At 39.2% G+C, this 21,122-nt stretch overlaps 1 protein-coding gene across 2 annotated transcripts; it reads right to left on the bottom strand.

The window, feature by feature from the left end:
• Nucleotides 1-2,138: 2,138 nt before the first annotated feature.
• gjb1a (gap junction protein beta 1a) lies at nucleotides 2,139-7,421 on the bottom strand. Of its 2 annotated transcripts, none has more exons than XM_061250519.1 (2): nucleotides 7,346-7,421; nucleotides 2,139-5,877 (listed from the first exon to the last, which is right to left on the bottom strand). In XM_061250519.1, exon 2 carries the CDS (start codon nucleotides 5,861-5,863, stop codon nucleotides 5,144-5,146), a length of 720 nt encoding a protein of 239 aa, XP_061106503.1. In that variant the 5' UTR covers nucleotides 5,864-5,877; nucleotides 7,346-7,421; the 3' UTR covers nucleotides 2,139-5,143. The 2 variants fall into 2 exon arrangements, with proteins under 2 accessions (XP_061106503.1, XP_061106502.1); XM_061250518.1 differs by lacking the exon at nucleotides 7,346-7,421 and adding an exon at nucleotides 6,332-6,430.
• Between the last annotated feature and the right edge of the window lie 13,701 nt (nucleotides 7,422-21,122).

Genomic DNA, 21,122 nt, shown 5'->3' with positions numbered 1-21,122 from the left:
ATCTCTTTCCTCAGATATTTTCTACAATGCCTTCTGACACAAAGTAACAGAGTAGATTTGACCTGCCCCCTTGTGGTTAGTTAAGGAACCATAACCCTCATTATGACCAGGTCAAAGAAGTATTTTCTGTATACTCAGGATGGCTGGGGTTAATTCAGTTCCATGTTTCAATATAGTCAATTCACAAAATAATAATAATAATAATTTAATTTAATTTAATGAAAAATTCTGTAAAATGTATTCATTTAATTTCAGTTCATTTTGAGTGCTGACTGAATTGAAAATGGAATTGACCCCAACCCCACTAATGGAAATCTTGTTCTCAATGTCCAGAATATGTTAGAGGAAGCTTTTGGTCTCACACACTCCATTAATCTGTAACTCCTTTGGCCTTGGAGTTATAAACAAGAACATCCACCTAGTTGGCGCTATTGCACTGACTCAACCTTTCTGATATCCCACTGCAAATGATTCAAATTTCACAATTTTGTCAGTGCATGTACACTGTGCTACAGCAATTTTTTCTGTTGTGTATAATATGTCAAAGTCCCATGCACTTATTTTTGTACTCATTTTGATATATTTTCAACACCATACACCACATTTTACACATTTTACCTGGAATCAAATCTTAATACAATTTTAATTTGGTTAAATGCAAGTTTACTACTGTAATGTACATTGTGGTGATCTATGAGGTCCTATGAACACATTCTAGTTGTAATTAGATTAAATTTTTACCAGGGGGCACTACTGAGTGTTTTGATGCAGGATATATAGCATTATAGGCATTTGTAGTATAATATAGTATGCTATCCAATATGTATTGTTATCAGCTGACATCATTGTTGCTTTAGTTACCCTAAGTTTTTTTTTAAAGCAAATTTTACAAGTAATTTTTTTATCACCATTGTTAAGTAATTTGCACGTGTACGTATTTGAGACTCCAAAAGGACACATGGAAATGCTTACTAAACTATACAACACTTTTTATCCTGTTTGCGCTGCCCCCCACCTGTCTCAACCTCAGCTCCCTGTGCTCTCCTTAGACAGCAACAGGTCCAGAAGATTATTTAAAAAAATAAGTACAATAATCACAATAATAACATCTTGTATACTACTATATTCATTGAAGTTTTTGTCAAATACCCAACCCCCATCAACACGTCAATACAAATCCGCAATGCCACATTTACCATTCAAAAGCAAGCTGGCTCTTTATTTAAAAGCATACTGAATAATAATAAAATATGTTGATAATGTATTTATAGATGCTCACCAATATAAAATGGGGTCAAGTCACTGAAAATGCCCTATAGTGTAGAATCAAAAGTGTTTTCTCTGTCTTCCGCAGAAGTATTCACTGAGACGAGAGATTCTTTGGAAGTACTCCAAAAGAAGTCTTCTATATAGACATAGCCACCGCAACATACATTTGTTTTGTTTTTTTGTAAAACGTCAACCATGCGTATTGGAAATGCTTTGGTTTCATTACGCGGGTGCTGTGTTGCTTACACAAGCTTACAAAATATACACCGCTGGAAACAAAATGGCTTTAGCTAAAACGCTTCTCAGTCGTCACTTCAATAACATGGCCATAGTCGTTTCTTTGCTGAGCAGAAGTGATACTGTATTTGGTTAAACACGGATGGGGATAACGCATTTTCTCTGCAACTGCCAATTCTGGTCAGAGAAGCTCCTACGTGGGCTCATTGTGTTCAAGAGAGCCGATACAAAACTTAGATAATAGCACTCACATATACAAATACTTTTGTAGAAGCATACAACGGCTATATGGACAATAATGCTAATTCCTCCAGAGATATTCTAAGTAAACAATGGACATTCTATCAACGTTTCTCCAAGGTAGCATGTTTTTAGAATTAGAAACTATTATGCATTTGGTTTGTTGTTAACATTTTTAAAAATACACAATTTTATCAATTGTTTAAGGGAGCCTTGGTAACTGTTCTGCTTAGTCAGAAGGCCCTTCACAGTTTATTGTGTCACGTCCTGTAACATGGGTATCCTCATGTGATATGGTTCAAAATGTTTTTTCTAAGGCGTTGTACTGGTGGTACTGTGATAAAATTGATGTGCACAAGAGCATGTCAAACAAATAATAATTTGAACACAAATTTTACTTCCAATATTTTAGTGTACAGTTATACAGCCTCACAAAATCATGCTGAGAAATCCATAGTTTTGTTACTATATTTAACATTTTTAATAACACTTTTGTTACACTGCATGGCATCTTTGCACTTTTAAACTTTGACAGCACATTTCACATTTATCAGTGCTAATAAAACACTGAACAAAAAAAACACATTTTAAAAACTACCCATTGTCCTTTCAATTAATCATCCATTGGTATTTTCTATATTTCGCCATTACATTCTCATACAAAGATGCCTCTGATATTGGTTATATGGTCCTGTATTTCATCACAACTAGAAAATATTTGAAAAGATGAATCCAAAATCTGAAGGCGAAAGTCTCCAGAGGCCATCCTTTACAATTACATAGTTCAGCATATTAACTCTCATAATTCAATACTGAAAACACTGCATATACATTATGCAATAACGTAGTTATTATTATTACTGTAATATTCTTTTTAAGAACTGACTTTGACATTGATGTGTGAAAGCCTGCTTATAGCAAGGTACTTCTCTCTGCATCAACATAATTTGTAGCAATTGACCAGAAACTTTTAGCATAGTTTAATGTTACACTGGGAAATGTTTTCCTGCTGTATTCCACAATTGAAAAGAATCCGACAATCCTTATTAAGCCTGGAACAGTATCAAGTGGGAGATTTGATTTCTCTGTTATTTCACCAAATGTTGTACATTACATTACTGGCATTGGGCAGACGCTCTTATCCAGAGTGATGTACAGTTGATTAGACTAAGCAGGAGACAATCCTCCCCTGGAGCAATGCAGGGTTATGTGCGGATCTTATTGTGGCTACACCGGGATTAGAACCACCAACCTTGCATGTCCCAGTCATGTAACCACTACACTACAGGCCGCCCTTGTAATATTGACAGCTTAATGTTCTGGGTGTGCTGTGAACCTGTTGTGCCATTGTTTGATATACATTCATCAGCCGTCTGAGTTTAGTATAGCTTTTGTGAATTCTGCCTTCCCATCGCTCAAACCACTGGGTGTTGATCAAACCCTTGCCCTGTTGTTGAGCGACCGCCATTTCTTCAGACTGTTTAAGTCTTATAAAAAAGTTCCTGAAAATTATTGTCATTGAACTTACATTGTTAGAGGAAAATAGAACTGTTTGTACCATGTCACAAATTAATTTATTAAATAATTTATATTCCATTCCATCAAAATAAAAAATATGAATTTTGAAACTAATATCAATTATTAATGATACATATCAAATCACTAGTTACACATTACAGTGTTTACATTATTGTATTATACAGTACGTTCAGACATAAGTGTATCCTATGAAAATGCATGGTTTGAAGGATTATGGAGGTATTTTGAACTTGCTGATCAACACAGATTTACTGTTAAATCACCCATTTGAAGTTATTCACCAAAGGGAAGACGTATACACCTCTGAATCCTGTATTCAAGGGCTGAGAACAACCCCCAAAAAATACTTAAGAAAGACTATTGTAAAATTCTGACAGTGAATACTTATAAGTAAATGTTCAGTCAATATATGGGTGGGTGATATTGAACAACATATGTTTAAACATATGTTTATGTTTAAGCACTTTTTTGTCACCCCACTGAACATTCCTGTCTGTGAAGTAAATGACACTGCGACTTCAATTCATTAAAAATATGAACTGTAGAGTACTCAATCCTTTCTTTTCCATTGTGCAGTTTTAACTACAAAAAACATTTATTCAACTATAAATTACTTATTTCATATTTAACCCCTTCCCTCTTTATGAATTAAGTCACAAGACATTATTGCTTTGCAATCCATCGGGTTCATGTCTTATGAATGATGAATGTCATATTATGAAATGAATGGGTTCACGTCTTATGAATGATAAGTGTTATATTGTGAAATGAATGGGTGAAATTACCAATGTGATAACAGGTGATGAGTGATTCATAAATTAGTTGAAGCAAAATCAAATGTATTTCAGGTGAACACAATCCAAACACACCTTTTTGGAGGCTCATATCCATTTAAAACCAATGTATTGTACTGGGTAGCTTTCTATTTAAATGCAGCAACCTGTGTGATAGACTTTTTGCTACGAATAGCTTGGGTAGCACTGACACCCTTTCCTGAAAGGGACCTCCAATGTATCAAGGCATATATCTGTATATCTGCCCAGTGGCACCTACTGTGGAAGCAGAGGTCCACTACTGCAGCTGCTAAATCTGCTGTAAGATTTGGGCTCAAGGCAGGGGTGCGATCACATGAAAACATAAACATCATTGCATGCACACGTAGGTGCCACTGCAGTTCAGCAGACAACGGGTCTCTTAGGGTCATCCAAGGTTTCTACCAGCGTGACAGCATACACATTTTATATTCCCATTTCTCTGCTTACATAAATTCAGTTGAATGCATTTAGATGTACTGCATTGTAGGTTTACATTGACACAAAGTTTTTTCTTAAGAATAATATCTTTTCTTGTTCTGTTACCTTTACACAACCTTCATAAAAATGGTTTGTAATCCTGTAATGTCCAGCACCTCTGCTGTTTTCAAGAACCAGTAAAACACTTTTGAGTTTTTTGAGCCCGAGTCCTTGGTTCCCTGTAATCCAGACTGTCCCAACAGTCCCACTACAACTCACACAGTGAACTGCAAGGCTATATAGTCATATAGTTCTGCTACTAAGGCTTACACTGGTGGTTGCTGATATCTGTGAAGCACTGGAAACCATCCTGCATGAGGCCTTTTCAATGAAAAAAAAAAAAAACCTAATAAATAATTTCAATGAATAAATGAAATGAATAAATTAAACAAATTATTAGATGTGGTATGACTTCAAGTTTTTACCTGTCCATGCCGTAACGGATAAAAATATTTCCTCTGGTAAAATATTCCAACCCACAGGGCGGCATGAGATTATTGCAGAGTTGGGTCCAAACTAAAGCCAGTTAAGCCTTGTTAGTAGCAAGGACTGGATGCTGGTCTTGTTTAGCTAAAAAGCTTTTTGGTGATCCAAGCTCCCATGGGTGAGTCGTCAGCATTGTTGAAGTGCCTGCTGCATGCTCTTCCCACTAGATAGAGCGCCTCAGCGATATTGAGCAGAATACACACCCCGGACACGGCCAGCATGAAGATGGTGATGATGGTCTTCTCGGTAGGACGGGATATGAAACAGTCCACCGTGTTCGGGCAGGGGTAGGAGTCACACTTGACCAGCCGGAACATTTTGTAGCCTGGGTAGATCATGTAAAAGATGTACATGAAGGCGGCCTCAAAGAGGATGCGGAAGAGCAGGCTTATCATGTAGGTCCACCAGAGAGCTCCGGTGATCTTGAATTTGTGGCTCTTGATCTGCTCCAGGTCCTTGGGGCTGCCCCGGCCCGACATCTTGAAGATCTTCTTGTCGATGTGGCGGCGGTGCGCCACGTGCATGGCCACCAGCAGGGCCGGGGTGGAGACCAGGATGAGCTGCAGAGCCCACAGGCGGATGTGCGAGATGGGGAAGAACTGGTCGTAGCAGACGCTGTCGCAGCCCGGCTGCTGGGTGTTGCAGGTGAAGCCCGCCTTTTCGTCACCCCAGGCACTCTCGGCCGCCACCACCAGGATCAGGATGCGGAAGATGAAGAGGACGGAGAGCCAGATGCGGCCGATGCCCGTGGAGTGCCTGTTTACGCCGCTGAGGACGGCATAAAAGGACGCCCAGTTCATTTTCGGTTCCAGGTCTAAAAGAAAGAACATTTAGCAAAGCTTGCACACCCTGATAAACACTGACATAGGCGACATCAATAACATATGTTCAATTCAACCAGGTTTGTATATTGTGCATTGTTGCCAGAATAAGTCAAAAAACCTAAACTATACCAGATTAAAATCTATATTCTTCCTGCATGTTCTTTTCCAAGGTTATGCTCACATTTCACACAGTGTATTCTTATTTTTGAGGCAGATAAACTTGCAGTTACTCTTCCACACTCTGCGAGAGCGACCAGTATCTTTTGCATCATTACTATGGTAATCTGAACTCAAGGCATCCCAGTGGTTAATGGAGATCCATAATTCAATTTTTATCCCATAGTTAGACTACCACAGGAGTGAAATTCAGGAATTCCAGTGCTTTGCGCCTGAACAGTCGTGTAAAGTCATTTAATCTGCGGAATCTCAAGGAAGGCAGATTACCAGGCTCAGCAAGAGGTGTAAGAGGCATAGGCACCCAGGTTGGAAGACAACGTCGACCTGCTGCCGTAGCCTGGACATCGAGAAGCGCCCAATATAGAAGCCAATATAGAAGCCAATCGCTCTACCCGCCCAGCAGGCTGTTTTAAAGCATGAGGCGATGGCCTGTCACCACGCAGGGATCACATGACCCACTCTACCAGAGCCAATGGCAGGCACAGAGCTGTACGTGTGCGTGACTAGAATGTCATATGGGTTACAATGCTAGCCCACACTGCAGATGTGTGGTGCACCAAATGGTTTGGGCTCTAAAGCATGGGGTCAACAGTGTGACCTATCCAAAATGTATTGCTAGAATTTAAAATAAAATTGCATATGTCTTTATATATGTGTATATATATATATATATATATATATATATATAGAGAGAGAGAGAGAGAGACACACATAATACATGATTTACAGTAATATCATAATTGTATGGGCATCAACAATGATATCAACTTGCTTGACCTCATTGAACTAGTGACTTAAAATGGTCAAAGATGTTATAGAGGTCAGAGAAATGTGAAGAATTACAGCCAAAAGTAGCTTCATATCCAAGTGCAGAATGCAGAGTTGATATGGAGGATTTGAAACAAAACAATTAACTCTCTTTCCCAGGTATTCAAAAAAATAAATCTATACTCCATAATTTTGACCCTAAAACTGACTGACCGAATAGACAACTAAAAAAGCAAGAAGCATTGAAGTTTTGAATCATATGCTTGAAGATTTTCCTATAAAGTCATTATCTTTACTTCCAAAAGAGTTCCTTCTATTTGACAGTTTGTAGAATAATCTATTGAAATGTAAAATAATGTCTTTGTGCTATAAATAAAGCATGTAATCAGATCAGCTTTTCATTCAGATGTATGGTCCACCATGATAAAGGATTCTACTGAATAGAAACCACCACATATCCCCCCTCTCTCTTGTTGACAGCTATGTTTACACATTTTAAAATAAGCATTTTACCTTCAGTTGAAGTGGAGTACAAATATGTCCAGAAAAGGGTGTAGTAAGCAGTTAATACTCAATGGCTGAGTTGACTAGAAGTCCAGGCCTTTGGGAATTGCTAATTCCCTGACACTAGCCACTACCCTGCACTGCAGAAGTCATATGCTCTTATATAAACTATTTACATACAATGGTGGCTTTCACAGTGGCTAACAAGACTCTTTCAGAACTCAGATCAAACCCCTTGATTTCCGCCTACCCTCGGCAGAAGAATGAATCTGTGTGGACACAAAAAAGCTTTCCTCCATTATTTATTGTGCCGAGCAAACGGGGTAAGAGGAGGTTGTTTTGACGCAAGCTAGAGTAAAAAATAAAAACAAGAATTACTTCCAAAAGGCTGGGATGGAGAGCATGCCAAATGTTAACATTTGATCATGTATCTAATTTAATGATGTTACTGTTGCACTTCTCACAATGGCACAGAGTACCAGTTGTATAAAGTAAAGTTTTGTAATAAATATAATTTACCATTTATGGGTTTGTTTATTAAGAGATGCACAAGGCAGATTTTGACATGAAAATATATTGTATTTAAAAGGGCTTTTATTTAAAAAATAAATATTTAAATATTAAATATTAATTTTAAATATTAAATATTTAAAAGCATATTTCCTGGGTGCTTCTGGTCTCAATATCCATTATGTATTTAATTCAACACTATGTTGACTGGGATATTACTTAGTGAACAAAGTTTATCACAATCCTTTAACAAAAAAGCGAGGTAATTTATTGTTATGATACAACACTTCTGACAGTAAAAAGCATTAAAATGAAGAATCCTCTCATATTCCATTGCCGGGTAATTACATTTACATTCACTTTACATTACATTAAATTACATGTTTGTTAGCTGACGCTTTTATCCAAAGCAACTTATAGCTGATTAGACTAAGCAGGGGACAATCCCCTCTGGAGCAATGTGGGGTTAAGGGCCTTGCTCAAGGGCCCAACAGCTGCTGTGTGGATCTTATTGTGGCAACACTGGGGATCGAACCAGTCAAAACAAAATGGAACAAACATCAACAAAGACAAGAAAGTCCACCGATCTTTAGTGAGTGGTTTCAAATCACTGAATTGGTTCTCCTAAATTTTAGATTAAGCCATACGTCTCTTAGATTTTACAAAGGATACATAGGCATGCACAGTGCAAGAAGTGAATGCTAGAAATACAAGCGCGAAATGATTAGAATTTAACAGATAGAGAATAATGAACTTATTATAGTGTTTATTATAAAACGCAATGGAGTAATGAAACCTGCTATATAATGAAGCGCAATAAAAATGCGTTAGCTGTAAACTCAACCAAATGTTCTGTTCCAACAGTGGTGGGTTTAATCTTGATGTTCATACTTTGTGTGGGACTCTGCTGTGCTTCTTATGGGTTAGATTCTTAACTTAAATTTGGCAGGAGAGTCCATAAATGATGGGACCATTAAAAGTCATGAATGACCAGTTGTTTTGTTTGTAGAGTTCTGATGAATGGGGCATTTTCAATTCCATTTTGAATGTGGCACATACAGCCAAATATCCTGGCCAGTGATCCTGTGCAAATGCCCAGTGACTTCAAACATACGTCTGCAGAGGTCATTGTTCCATCTATTGTCGTCAGAGGGCTGAAAGCCATCCTCCTTGGCTGGAAGTTATTCCTCCGTTTATTCAAGCAGTAGATTCACCCGCCCCCACTAGAGTTCGTACACACAAAGATTTACAGTCCATGGAAAACAAATGCCACAGCAGCAATGAAGGCCACTGTTTGTAAGCACTAACACTAACAATCCAAAGATTGCCCAGCCTTTTCTTGGTTCAATAATTCAAATGTGTATATTTACATCCATGCTTGTGGACTTTCTAGTTTACCTGCTAGTTTAATACCTGAGCTGTTACCATCTCAACCTATAGGCCAGCGGAGGATGGGCATACATCCTTTGGCTGTACATATTTGAGGGTTTTTCTCCCACTAGTTCAGTTGTTTACATAATAACGTTGTTTGGGGGCATAGAGTATTGCAGTATTACCCATTTTTCTTCCGTTCTTTTACTATGTAAAGTCTTTTGGGACAGTCTGCTGTGAAAAGCAATATACAAATAAAATACAATTGATTTGAATGAGACCAAACGCTACAATTAAATACAAATATTCTAAAGTGCTTGTAGTTAAACCCCCTGTACTTAAAGCTGTATGAAAATTCTGTGTTCTTTTTATCTTTTGGAAACCCTGGAGTACTATACAAGTATTGGGTCCGTCCCACCAAGGTGTACCTATAAACCTAATTGTGTGTTTAAGTACTCCCATCACAATGTTCCCTTTACCCTCCTATTATGTGTTCAGTGTTTGACATCTCTTAAAAACCGAAACCTTTTTTTAATCTTGATACTGTATGGTTTTTTTATTTTCTGTTTTGTCACGATTAAATAGTAAACATGCAATACAAACAAGCCACACTGTATCATGATTTTTAGTCTCTTCTCTACATCCAGTTAAGTTCTGGCCTGCACTGCCCTCTGCAGGCTGAATGGATCATTTCAGAAGGATTTTACTATGTATAACCTACAAGCTACAGAGTTGTGCAGAGACCTGGGTCAGGTGCTCAAAGTTAGAAAAGGGCTCACCAACTGATAAAACTTTAAAACACCCAGATGTTGTATAGAATATATTTTATGAAAATTCATAAAAGCAACAATAATCTGATTAAAGGGAAACATCAGGCACTTGGGGCGAAAGGGGCCCGAAGTGCCCTAGATGCTCTGTATCCTTTAACTGAAGTTAAAACATCAAAAAATAGTGACTTGTGTACACATTTGGACACGCAGACCAACAGGCAGATATTCAGGAGGATGAACAGACAAACAGACTGGTGGACAAGTGGGTGGACAGGCCGGATTGTTGATTGGAGCCTCGAATGGACAGTACGGAAAAAGGGAGAGAAGAAGAAAAAAAGTAATAATAATAAAAATAAAGATGGGGAGAAAAATAAAATAAAAAGATAACATGATGAATATGAATAATACATTCTTAAATACAAAAAAGAACAGTAAAAGGAAAATATGCATGATTATGGATGGGCTGGATTTGGTTCTGGAGTATGTGAGTATATGTTGGTTAGGGTGGGGTTGGGGGATTAGTCCACAGGCAAACTGAATGATTTTATGAAAGGACCCCAAATGTTTGCCAAGTGTGAGCTTTCGTGCTGGTGTGAGATTAGTTCCATGAATATGTGTTCTTTGAGAAGATTTAACCATTGTGTTATATTTATTTTGTGTCTTGTTTTCCACTTTAAGAGGATGGTTTTCTTGGTGATAGCTAGGGCAATGACTATGGGTTTGGTATTTTGATTTGGTGGGTTGATTGTTGAGAGGTCTCCTAGTAGACGGGATGGACAGAGTGGAATGCTACAGTTCATAATGAGAGATATTTGGTCTGTGACTTGTTTCTAGAAATGGTGAGTTGGCGGGCAGAGCCAGGTCGAGTGGAAGTAATTATCTGGGGAGTTCAAAGAGCAGTGAGTGCAAGTGTCTGAGTCCAAATCCAAATCCAAATCTGTGCCATATATTGTATTAGTTGCAGGTTAGTATTGGTGGTCATTTTGAAGGTGTTCCTACAGATTTGAGAAGTCTGAATTGTAGCAGAGTTTTTCCCAGGCTTGGATGGGGAGGGATATTGTTAGGTCTGTGGTTGATATTAGTTTGTATAATTTGGACCAAATTTTTTTGGTTTTGATTATTTTATTAATTTCATCCATTAGCGGAGGTGGTTGAAAATAGTTATTCATTATTTTCTATTTTAAAACAGATTTTAATTGAAAGTACTGGAGGTATTGCTCTTTCCCAATATTATACTTATGGACCAAATCCTGGAAGGTGATGAAGGTGCCATCCTGAAAGATATGTTGAAGATGTGCGATACCTTTTTGTTTCCATGAGGTGAAGGAGAGTGATGTTTTGTTAATCAAGAAATCAGGATTGTGCCATATTGGTGTGTATTTGCATGTGGTCATTGTGAATTTAAAGATTGAGTTAATTTTCCACCAGGCATTCAGAGTTGTTGAAATGACAGTGTTTTTGAAGCAGTTGCGGCGTTTTATAGAAGCACTGAGGAATGGTACAGTCCCGGCCAAAAGTTTTGTCACATGAGTGGACAAAAGAAACAATTGCTAATTACCCAACTCTTAATTAGCTAATACAGTTAGGAAACAACACAAATTAATCATAAGTGTCTAAAGTTTATTTTCATAGATGTTTATAAGGCTTATTGCTTGATAATGATGAACAAGCCAATTTCTACCTGGACAAAAGTCTTGTCGCAAATCAAATTATAATCAATAAATTTTATCTTTCTCAAAAAGTAAATAAAATACCAAATGAAAAATCAGTCTAGTATTTCATCATGGACTATAATTTAAGAAATTAATATCTTGTATGGGTTCCTTTGGCCTGCAGAACAGTTGCCATCCGGTTTGGCAGAGAGTCGTAGAGCTTGTTGATGAAGTCGTCAGGGATGGCATGGAAGGCCATCTTGCAGGCATCCCAAAGCTCCTCCAAGTTCTTCGGCTTGGTCCTCCTTCATTCTTCCCCAGATATGCTCAATAATATTTATATCTGGAGACTGTGCTGGCCATCCCTGAAGGACCTTGATCTTCCCCCTGAGAAACTTCATAGTGGAACCTGAGGTATGGCAAGGACCTCCATCCTGTTGAAAAATCTGACCCCTCTTGTAGTTGGGAATGTACTGGGAGGCAAGAATCTGTTGATATTTGGCACTGTCAATGTTACCATTCACCTTACAGATCTCCCTGGCACCTCCGTATTGGATGTAACCCCAAACCATAATCTTTCCACCTCCAAATTTGACTGTCTTCTGGGTGAACCGTGGGTCCAGACGGGCCCCAGAGGGTCGTCAACAATATTGGCGGGGCTTGGGATGGAGCTCAACTGACGATTCACTTTTCTGCTGTCCAACCTTCCATCAGGCTGTGGACCTTGGCATACGCAACTCGGTTTCTTAGCTGTCTCTTGTTTAGCGCTGGTTTCTGGGCAGCAATACGACCGTGGAGACCATTGCGAGCAAGAATCCGACGTACAGTTCTTGACGAAACAGATGTTGCTGGCGTCCACTCCTCCTGGATCTGTGAGGCGGTTGACATGGGGCTGGCTTTTGACAGTCGGACCAGCAAGCTGTCATCTCGAGCAGTTGTCTTGCGCGGTCTGCCCGACCTGGGTCTTTCATGGACGTCGCCAGTCTCTTGGTAGCACTTGCGAATCCTCTCCACCTGCCGTTTAGACACATTGAAGAAGTCTGCAACTTCAGCAGGAGACTTGGACTTGAGATTGTTGATGATCAGCACTTTGGTTTCTGGTTTGATCTTGGGCATGTTGACAGAAGCAATGTTGAGCATGAACTTGATGGCTTAAAGTGTCATGTTTCTGCTTTCATAGCTCAAAGTTACCTACAGCTGACTAATCAAGCCCCTTGTTTGTTTCTTCCTTATTCACTGTGGCCTAGAAATTGGAGTTGGCCATTGCGACAAGACTTTTGTCCGGCCAAAACTGGCATGTTGATCATTATCAAGCTGTAACATTTAGTAACAATTTTGAAATGTCATTTTGCTTGCTTCTAATAAACTTTAGACACTTATGATTAATTTGTCTTGTTTCCTAACTTTATTAGCTAATTAAGAGCTGGGTAATTAGCAATTGTCACTTTTGTCCACTCATGCGACAAAACTTTTGGCCGGGACTGTAGATCGGAGATGGAAATTTCTTCAAATTCTGATTGTACTGTCTCTATCCATGGGTTGTCCTGTTGGTTGGGATGAATCCAGTTTGTGATGTAGTTTAGCTAGTTTGGCAAATCGTATTGATAAAAGTTTGTGGCTTCCAGTCCTCCTTCAGTTTTGAGTTTCTGTAAGGTAGAAAGTTTGATCCGGGGTGTTTTATTTTTCCAATAGAATTTAGTTGTGATGGAGTTTAATGAATTAAACAATTTTGTGGTGGGCTGGTTTGGAATCATTCTGAAGAGGTAGTTAATTTTTGGTAGTTTGGTCATTTTTACAGTTGCTATTCTGCCAATTAGAGATAGTCGTCAGTTTGTCCAACGGTTTAAATCATCTTCAATTGTCTTTATTAATGGAATGAAATTAAGGAGGGACAACTCTGACAGCTTAGTGGAAATATTTATACCCAGATATTTAATATTTCTATTGGAGGTGAGGGGTGAGTTCTGAGATGTAGCATTCGGCACTATTTCTGGGTAAAATTGTTTATTTTGTCCAATTTATAGCATAGTCGGATATTTGAGAGAATGAATTAATGAGACTGATGACCTCATCCCGGGAGTTTGATGGGTCTTATAGGTAGAGCAATATGTCGTATACATAAAGGCTGATTGGTGTGTAGAGGGGGTATGGATTCTCTTTATTTTATCGTTTTGACGTATTGCAGCGGCTAGTCGTTCAATGAACAAGGTGAATAAAGCTGGTGAGAGTGGGCATCCTTGCCTGGTCCCTCTGTGCATTGTGAAACTCTGATGTTAGTCCGTTAGTAGAAACAGTGGCCATTGGTGAATTATATCATATTTTTATCCAGTGAATAAACTATTCAAATTTATCAAGTGTTTTAAACAGGAATGCCCAATCTACTCTGTCAAATGCCTTTTCTGCATCTAGTGAAGTGATTATTGTTTTAGTTTTGTTTTGATTTGATGGATGAATTAAATTGAAAAGTCTTGTTGGCATATTGTTTGAGGAGTGTCTTCTTTTGATGAATCCGGTTTGATCTGGATGGATTAGCGATGGGGTAACCATTTCAATTCAGGTGGCTTGTGCTTTACTGATAACTTTGAGATCGGTGTTGATGAGCGATAGGGGGCAGTAGCTGGAACACAGGGTTGGGTCTTTATCAGGCTTCAGTAGTACTGAGAGGAGGGCTGTGTTCATTTGGTGTGGTATTTTTGAGTTTTGTTTGATGTCAACTGTCATTCTGAAGAAGAGTGGTGAGATTGTGTTCCAGAAGTGCTTAAAGAAAGTCAGCAGGGAAACCATCAGGTCCCGGTGCTTTATTGTTAGGCATCTGGTTAAGTGCTTTATAGAATTCATCCAGTGTTAGGGGTGCATCTAGCTCAATCGCTAGTTTTTCGTTAAGACAAGGTAGGTCTACACGGTTAAGAAAGGAGTGGGTATCTACTAAATTTGGTTTGTGATCCGAAGTATATAATTTGCGGTAAAATTCCGGGAATGTATCGTTAATCTCAATAGGTGTGGTCACGGGTTCCCCTGCTGAGTTCTTTAGGACTGAGATGAGAGATTTGTCTTTATTTCACTTGAGTTGGTTTGCCAGATATTTACTTGATTAGTTATTGTGTTCAAAATTGTCATGTCTAAGTCTTTGTATTAGGAACTGGGTCTTTTTGTTTATGCTATTGTTTAGTTGAGAAGCGGTTGCCGCTAATTCATTCTGTATTTCTTCTGTGGGATTACAAGCATATATGCCATTCAATTCTTTGAGTTTTTGTTCAAAAAAAATTTCAAGCTCAAGTTCTTTCTTTTTTTTCTTATGTGAAGAGTGTGAAATTATGTTTCCTCTCAGCACTACTGTAGCAGTTTCCCAGAGTATTGAGGGTGACATTTCTGGATAATCATTTATTTCCAAGAAGGATGCCCATTCTTTAGTGAAGAAGGTGTTAAAATCAGCATCTTTAAGCAGCGAGATATTGAAACGCCATCTGGGCATGGGTAGTTTGAACTGCTTAGTGTTTAGATTGAAGGACACAGGATTATGATGGGGTGGATTTTTTTTTTTTTTAAAGGAAAAAGTTTGTGTGAGAGAATTATTTATGAACTGGAGGGAAGTATTTGTATTCTCTGGATGATGGGTTTGTTTGTTTTTTTAATCACCAGCTCTTGTCAAAACCAAAATCACTCATGTACTGTTTCAGTGTTTTGGTGGTGTGCCAGTTTCTAGTATTACCTGTGTGGCTAGATCTGTCTAAAGCAGGGTTGATGACGGTGTTGAAGTCACCTCCGATTATTATTGTTGAATTTGAAATATAATTTAGTGAAGAGAAAAATGTATGGAAGAAAGTAGGATCATCAACATTGCGGCCATATATGTTTGCAATGGTGATACTGTTGCTATTAATGGAGGCATTGATAATAACATATCTTCCTTCAGGATCAGTAATTGTTGCATTATGGATTAATGGTATTCTTTTGTTTATTAGAATAGATACGCCACTTTTCTTGGAGTACAGCGCATCCGGAAAGTATTCACAGCGCTTCACTTTTTCCACATTTTGTTATGTTACAGCCTTATTCCAAAATTGATTAAATTCATTTTTTTCCTCCAAATTCTACACACAATACCCCCATAATGACAACGTGAAAAAAGTTTTTATTTATTAAAAATAAAAAACTAAGAAATCACATGTACATAAGTATTCACAGCCTGAGCTCAGGTGCATCCTGTTTCCACTGATCAACCTTGAGATGTTTCTACAGCTTAATTGGAGTCCACCGGTGGTAAATTCAGTTGATTGGACATGATTTGGAAAGGCACACACCTGTCTATATAAGGTCCCACAGTTGACATTGCATGTTGGAGCACAAACCAAGCATGAAGTCAAAGGAATTGTCTCGAGGCACAAATCTTGGGAAGGGTACAGAAATTTTTTTGCTGCTTTGAAGGTCCCAATGAGCACAGTGGCCTCCATCATCTGTAAATGGAAGAAGTTTGGAACCACCAGGACTCTTCCTAGAGCTGGCCGCCCGTCTAAACTGAGCAATCGGGGGAAAAGGGCCTTAGTCAGGGAGGTGACCAAGAACCTGATGGTCACTCTGTCAGAGCTCCAGCGTTCCTCTGTGGAGAGAGGAGAACCTTCCAGAAGGACAACCATCTCTGCAGCAATCCACCAATCAGGCCTGTATGGTAGAGTGGCCAGACGGAAGCCACTCCTTAGTAAAAGGCACATGGCAGCCCGCCTGGAGTTTGCCAAAAGGCACCTGAAGGACTCTCAGACCATGAGAAACTAAATTCTCTGGTCTGATGAGACAAAGATTGAACTCTTTGGCGTGAATGCCACGCGTCATGTTTGGAGGAAACCAGGCACCGCTCATCACCTGGCCAATACCATCCCTACAGTGAAGCATGGTGGTGGCAGCATCATGCTGTGGGGATGTTTTTCAGCGGCAGGAACTGGGAGACTAGTCAGGATTGAGGGAAAGACATCCTGGATGAAAACCTGCTCCAGAGCGCTCTTGACCTCAGACTAGGGCGACAGTTCATCTTTCAGCAGGACAACAAAGCACACAGCCAAGATATCAAAGGAGTGGCTTCAGGACAACTCTGTGAATGTCCTTGAGTGGCCCAGCCAGAGCCCAGACTTGAATCCGATTGAACAGCTCTGGAGAGATCTGAAAATGGCTGTGCACCGACGCTCTCCATCCAACCTGATGGAGCTTGAAAGGTGCTCCAAAGAGGAATGGGCGAAACTGCCCAAAGATAGGTGTGCCAAGCTTGTGGCATCATATTCAAAAAGACTTGAGGCTGTAATTGCTGCCAAAGGTGCATCAACAAAGTATTGAGCAAAGGCTGTGAATACTTATGTACAAGTAATTTTTTATAAATTTGCAAAAAATTTTTCTTTCATGTTGTCATTATGGGGTGTTGTGTGTAGAATTTTGAGGGAAAAAATGAATTTATTCCATTTTGGAATAAGGCTGTAACATAACAAAATGTGGGAAAAGTGAAGCGCTGCACTTTCCGGATGCACTGTAGATGAGAAAACTTGAATGAATTGTGAGGATTTTAACTTCTGAGGCTCAGAGTCTGTTCGGTGAGTTTCTTGTATGAGGCATATTCAGTGAGATGATTTAGAATTTTAACTTTCTTTGCCTGTGAACTAATCCCACGGATATTTCAGTTTATGAATTTGATTGACATATTTTAGGAGGGTTAAGGTCTGTTTTCCTGCACAAGAGATTGAATGGGTTTCCCCATGTCCGTACTGTTTCTTTCTTACTCCTAGTTTTAAAACAGAAATAGACAGCTAGGCACAGATGGGTACAGAGACATTAAACAATGCATGAGACAAAGAGCTGTGTGTGCATGTGTGTTGGAGAGAGAGTGAGAATGAATGGAAGGAGAAAAAAATAAAAATTAAAATAAAAAAAGGATAGAACAGTGGAGTGTCCATATTGCAGATAACACTGAATGCTACCAGTAATGGAATGGGCTGGGTACATTAGGAGGTTGTGATCTTACGGTCATTGCAAGCCTTCAAATATTTCAGAAAAGCCAGGGTGTGGTGTCGCAGTGTCGAAATAAATGTCCGTCAATGTACAGTTTGTCCACCACAAGGGAGACACGCTTGCCCTGATCTCTGTATTTTTTTAATATTGGCCACAGTATTTTGCGGCGCTCATTTATTTGCCGGGGGAACTGATCGTTTAGACCAAACTTTGTTCCTCTTAGTTCCCGTCCTTTGCTTTTTACAAATTCCTTTCGCTTATGGTCTTCGAATGTAGCAACAATCACGCCGGGACCGCGGTCTTTGCGTGCGCCAAGTTGATGAGTGTGCATGCAGATTTACTGATGTCGCCTTCTTTTTGACCATCTTCCCACTCTCCTTGCTTTGCACCTTCTCATGGCTTGCTTTTGTGCCCCTCTCAGGATTTATGTCAATGCAGGCTCCGGAAAACAATATTGAATGACAAAAATATTATTCTTTTCGGTGATAATCAATCTATCATATCAAGCACAAGCCTGTACAGTACAAAGTAGTGGTGCACAATATTGTACCAGATATTTGACGTGGGGGGTTCTTTTTCATCTGTTGTTTTGTTTGTTTTGTAACAATATTTTCTAGAAAACTCTTTTTCCTTCCCCCCCGATACCCAGGTCACCACACAGATCTCTGCCTGCTTGGCTGATATCTCTGCATGGATGACTTCCCACCACCTGAAGCTTAACCTTGCCAAAACTGAGCTTCTCTACATCCCTGCTAAGTTCTCTCCGACAATCGACCTCTCACTGACTGTTGAGGACTTTGTAGTTTCCTCCTCCCATACGGCAAAGAATCTTGGGGTGACTCTTGATAACTGCCTCACCCTGGCTCCACAAGTATCCTCCACTGCCAGAACCTGCAGGTTCTTCCTCTACAATATACGCTGTATCCGTCATCTCCTAACGGAGAAAGCCACCCAGCTCCTAGTTCAGGTGCTCGTCATTTCCCGCCTGGATTACTGCAACTCCCTCCTAGAACGGTCTCCCAGCTTGTGCCATCACGCCCCTCCAGCTGGTCCAGAATGCTGCAGCCCGCCTGATCACCAGTCAGCCCAGGTCAGCTCATGTCACCCCGCTCCTCATTGGCCTCCACTGGCTTCCTATTGCCACACGCACCCGATTCAAGGCCCTAGTGTTGGCCTTTCAGGCTGCTAAGGGGACTGCCCCACCTTACATACAATCCTTAATCACTCCCTAGTCCCCAGCTAGACCACTCCGGTCTGCCAGCTCTGGTCGCCTTATGGTTCCCTCTCAACGAGCACCTGGCGGTCGAGCCTGTTTTCCGTTCTGGTTCCTCAGTGGTGGAATGACTTGCCTACCACTCTCAGGACAGCAGAATCCCTCCCCCTATTTTGATGCAGACTAAAAACACACCTTTTCAAACTCCCTCCTGATTTCCCCTGCCCCCCCGCCTTTCTGATATCCCTATCTCTCTTGTCTAACCCCAACCAAAAAAAAACTTATGATGACTATATGTTTAGAACAACACTTCATGTGTATTTTACTAGTTATGGATGTGATGCTTTAACTTGTAGAAGAACCTATGCACTTGTAAGTCGCTTTGGATAAAAAGCTTCTGCCAAATGACAAAAATGTATATGTAATGTAAATGTAAATAAATGTATAAATGAATAAAAAATACCTTTGATTGCATAACATTCTTTCTTGGAAGGTGGTGGAATGTTCAAAAAACACCTGTTTGGAATAGGTTTGGAATGTTATGCTATCATAATTTGGTATAAAATGAGCATTTTGCATGTGCAGGTGCGGGTGCTAGACTGGCCCACCGTCAGTCCAGACCTGTCTCCCAATGAAAATGTGTGGCACATAATGAAGCGTAAAATAGGACAAAGGAGAGGGTACAGAGGAGGACTGTTGAGCAGCTATAGTCTAATATCAAACAAGAATGGGAAAAAATTCCGCTTTCAAAACTACAACAATTAGTGTCCCCAATTCCTAAACAATTACTGAATGTTGTTGGAATGCATCAAATTTAGAATGAGAGTATATATACAAAAAATAAAAATAATGTAAAGTTGATTAGTTAAAACATTCAATATTTTTTCTATGTACTGTTTTCAGTACACGCTGTCCCAACTTTTTTTAAATTGATGTTTACATGATTGAACGAAGGTGCTGCGGTCAGATGAGACCAAATTTAACAAGTTCATTAGATGTGTATACGGCTTTACATTATTTGCACACTTTATTGTGTTGTAGATTTAATTTTAAATGGATAAATTTGCCAAACTCTACACCCATAATGACAAAGTGAAAACATGTTTTTAGAATTTTTTGAAAAATAAATAAGTATGTGTAATATGCGTAAGTCAAAATGTTATTAATAAAGTGCTCAGTAAATGTATATTTAGTGCCCAAAACAACATATTTATGACTAATTAAATGTCAGTTGCAATTCAGTCTTGAAAAGGAGATGCAAAATTTGGTGGTGGGTCAGTGATGTTTTGGGGCTGTTTTAATTCCAGACGTCAAGGGGCACTGGTTAAAATCAATCGTATAATTGAGTAAGTATCACGACATGCCTGACAATCTGCTTGCTTCTACCACAAGGCTGAGACGTGGCTGTAGGTGGACTTGTCAGCAAGACAATAACCGAAAGCAAACCTAAAAATCTGCACAGAAATGGTTTCGTGACAACAAAATCTATGTTCTGCAGTGGCTATCACAGGCGCCAATCCTCAATCCAATTGGAAACCTGTGGGCTGAACTGAAGAGGGCAGATGATAAATGCAAATCCAAGAATGGGAAGGTCCAAAATCCCTCCAAATGTGTTCCTTAACATTGGCAAGCATTATAGGAAAATACTCGTGCTTGCCAGAGGTAGATGCACCAAGTATATACCAAGGGTGCCAATAATTATGGAACCTTCATTTTTGTTAATTTCTTTAATGAAATTAATGTTTGGTTTTGGCTGGTTCCAATGGAACATTAATAAAGTACCATATTGTTCACATATTTTTTGAGTTTCTTAGTAATCATACTGTTTTTATTTTTTATTTTTTGTATTTTTGTGCATTGCAAAAGTATTATTGGGCATTGCAAAAATTACCAGAATGTGTTGGATGTGCTGTTGTTTGCATTAGATAGTGATCATTAGTCCATCTCACTAGCTGCATGTACGTGGCCTATATCTATCACCTAATGATCTGTTTTTGTATTTCCTGTAAGTCTGTGGGTGACAGCTCAGTCACATGATGGTGCTAAAGTTTGTGTGAACAGTTTTACCTGTGTTAGGGAAAAATGCCCTTTTTCACATTTCACAGGTGAGCATCGTCTGATGAAACAGATCCCAGTAAAAACAACGATAGTTATATTTGAATTAACTTTAGTATTTATTTGAAAGTGAGAAAGCTTACCGGCTTTCTGATTTGAATCAGACACAGTAAAACTCTTATACACACTTTTCCAGAAGGGGGGCCTTTACCAAAACAAAGACATGA

The sequence above is a fragment of the Conger conger genome, chromosome 7 (genome assembly GCF_963514075.1).
Source record: "Conger conger chromosome 7, fConCon1.1, whole genome shotgun sequence".
Taxonomy (NCBI): domain Eukaryota; kingdom Metazoa; phylum Chordata; class Actinopteri; order Anguilliformes; family Congridae; genus Conger; species Conger conger.
The sequence above is the reverse complement of the archived record's forward strand: the minus strand, read 5'-3'. Positions and strand labels throughout refer to the sequence as shown.

Bases quoted from the DNA above. Each gene is read 5' to 3' on its own strand.
- gjb1a (XM_061250518.1), bottom strand. From the start codon at position 6,359: ATGCCTCTTACACCTCTTGCTGAGCCTG. The intron at 5,878-6,331 runs GTAATCTGCCTT...TCTTTCTTTTAG, and splicing joins TACACCTCTTGCTGAGCCTG to ACCTGGAACCGAAAATGAAC.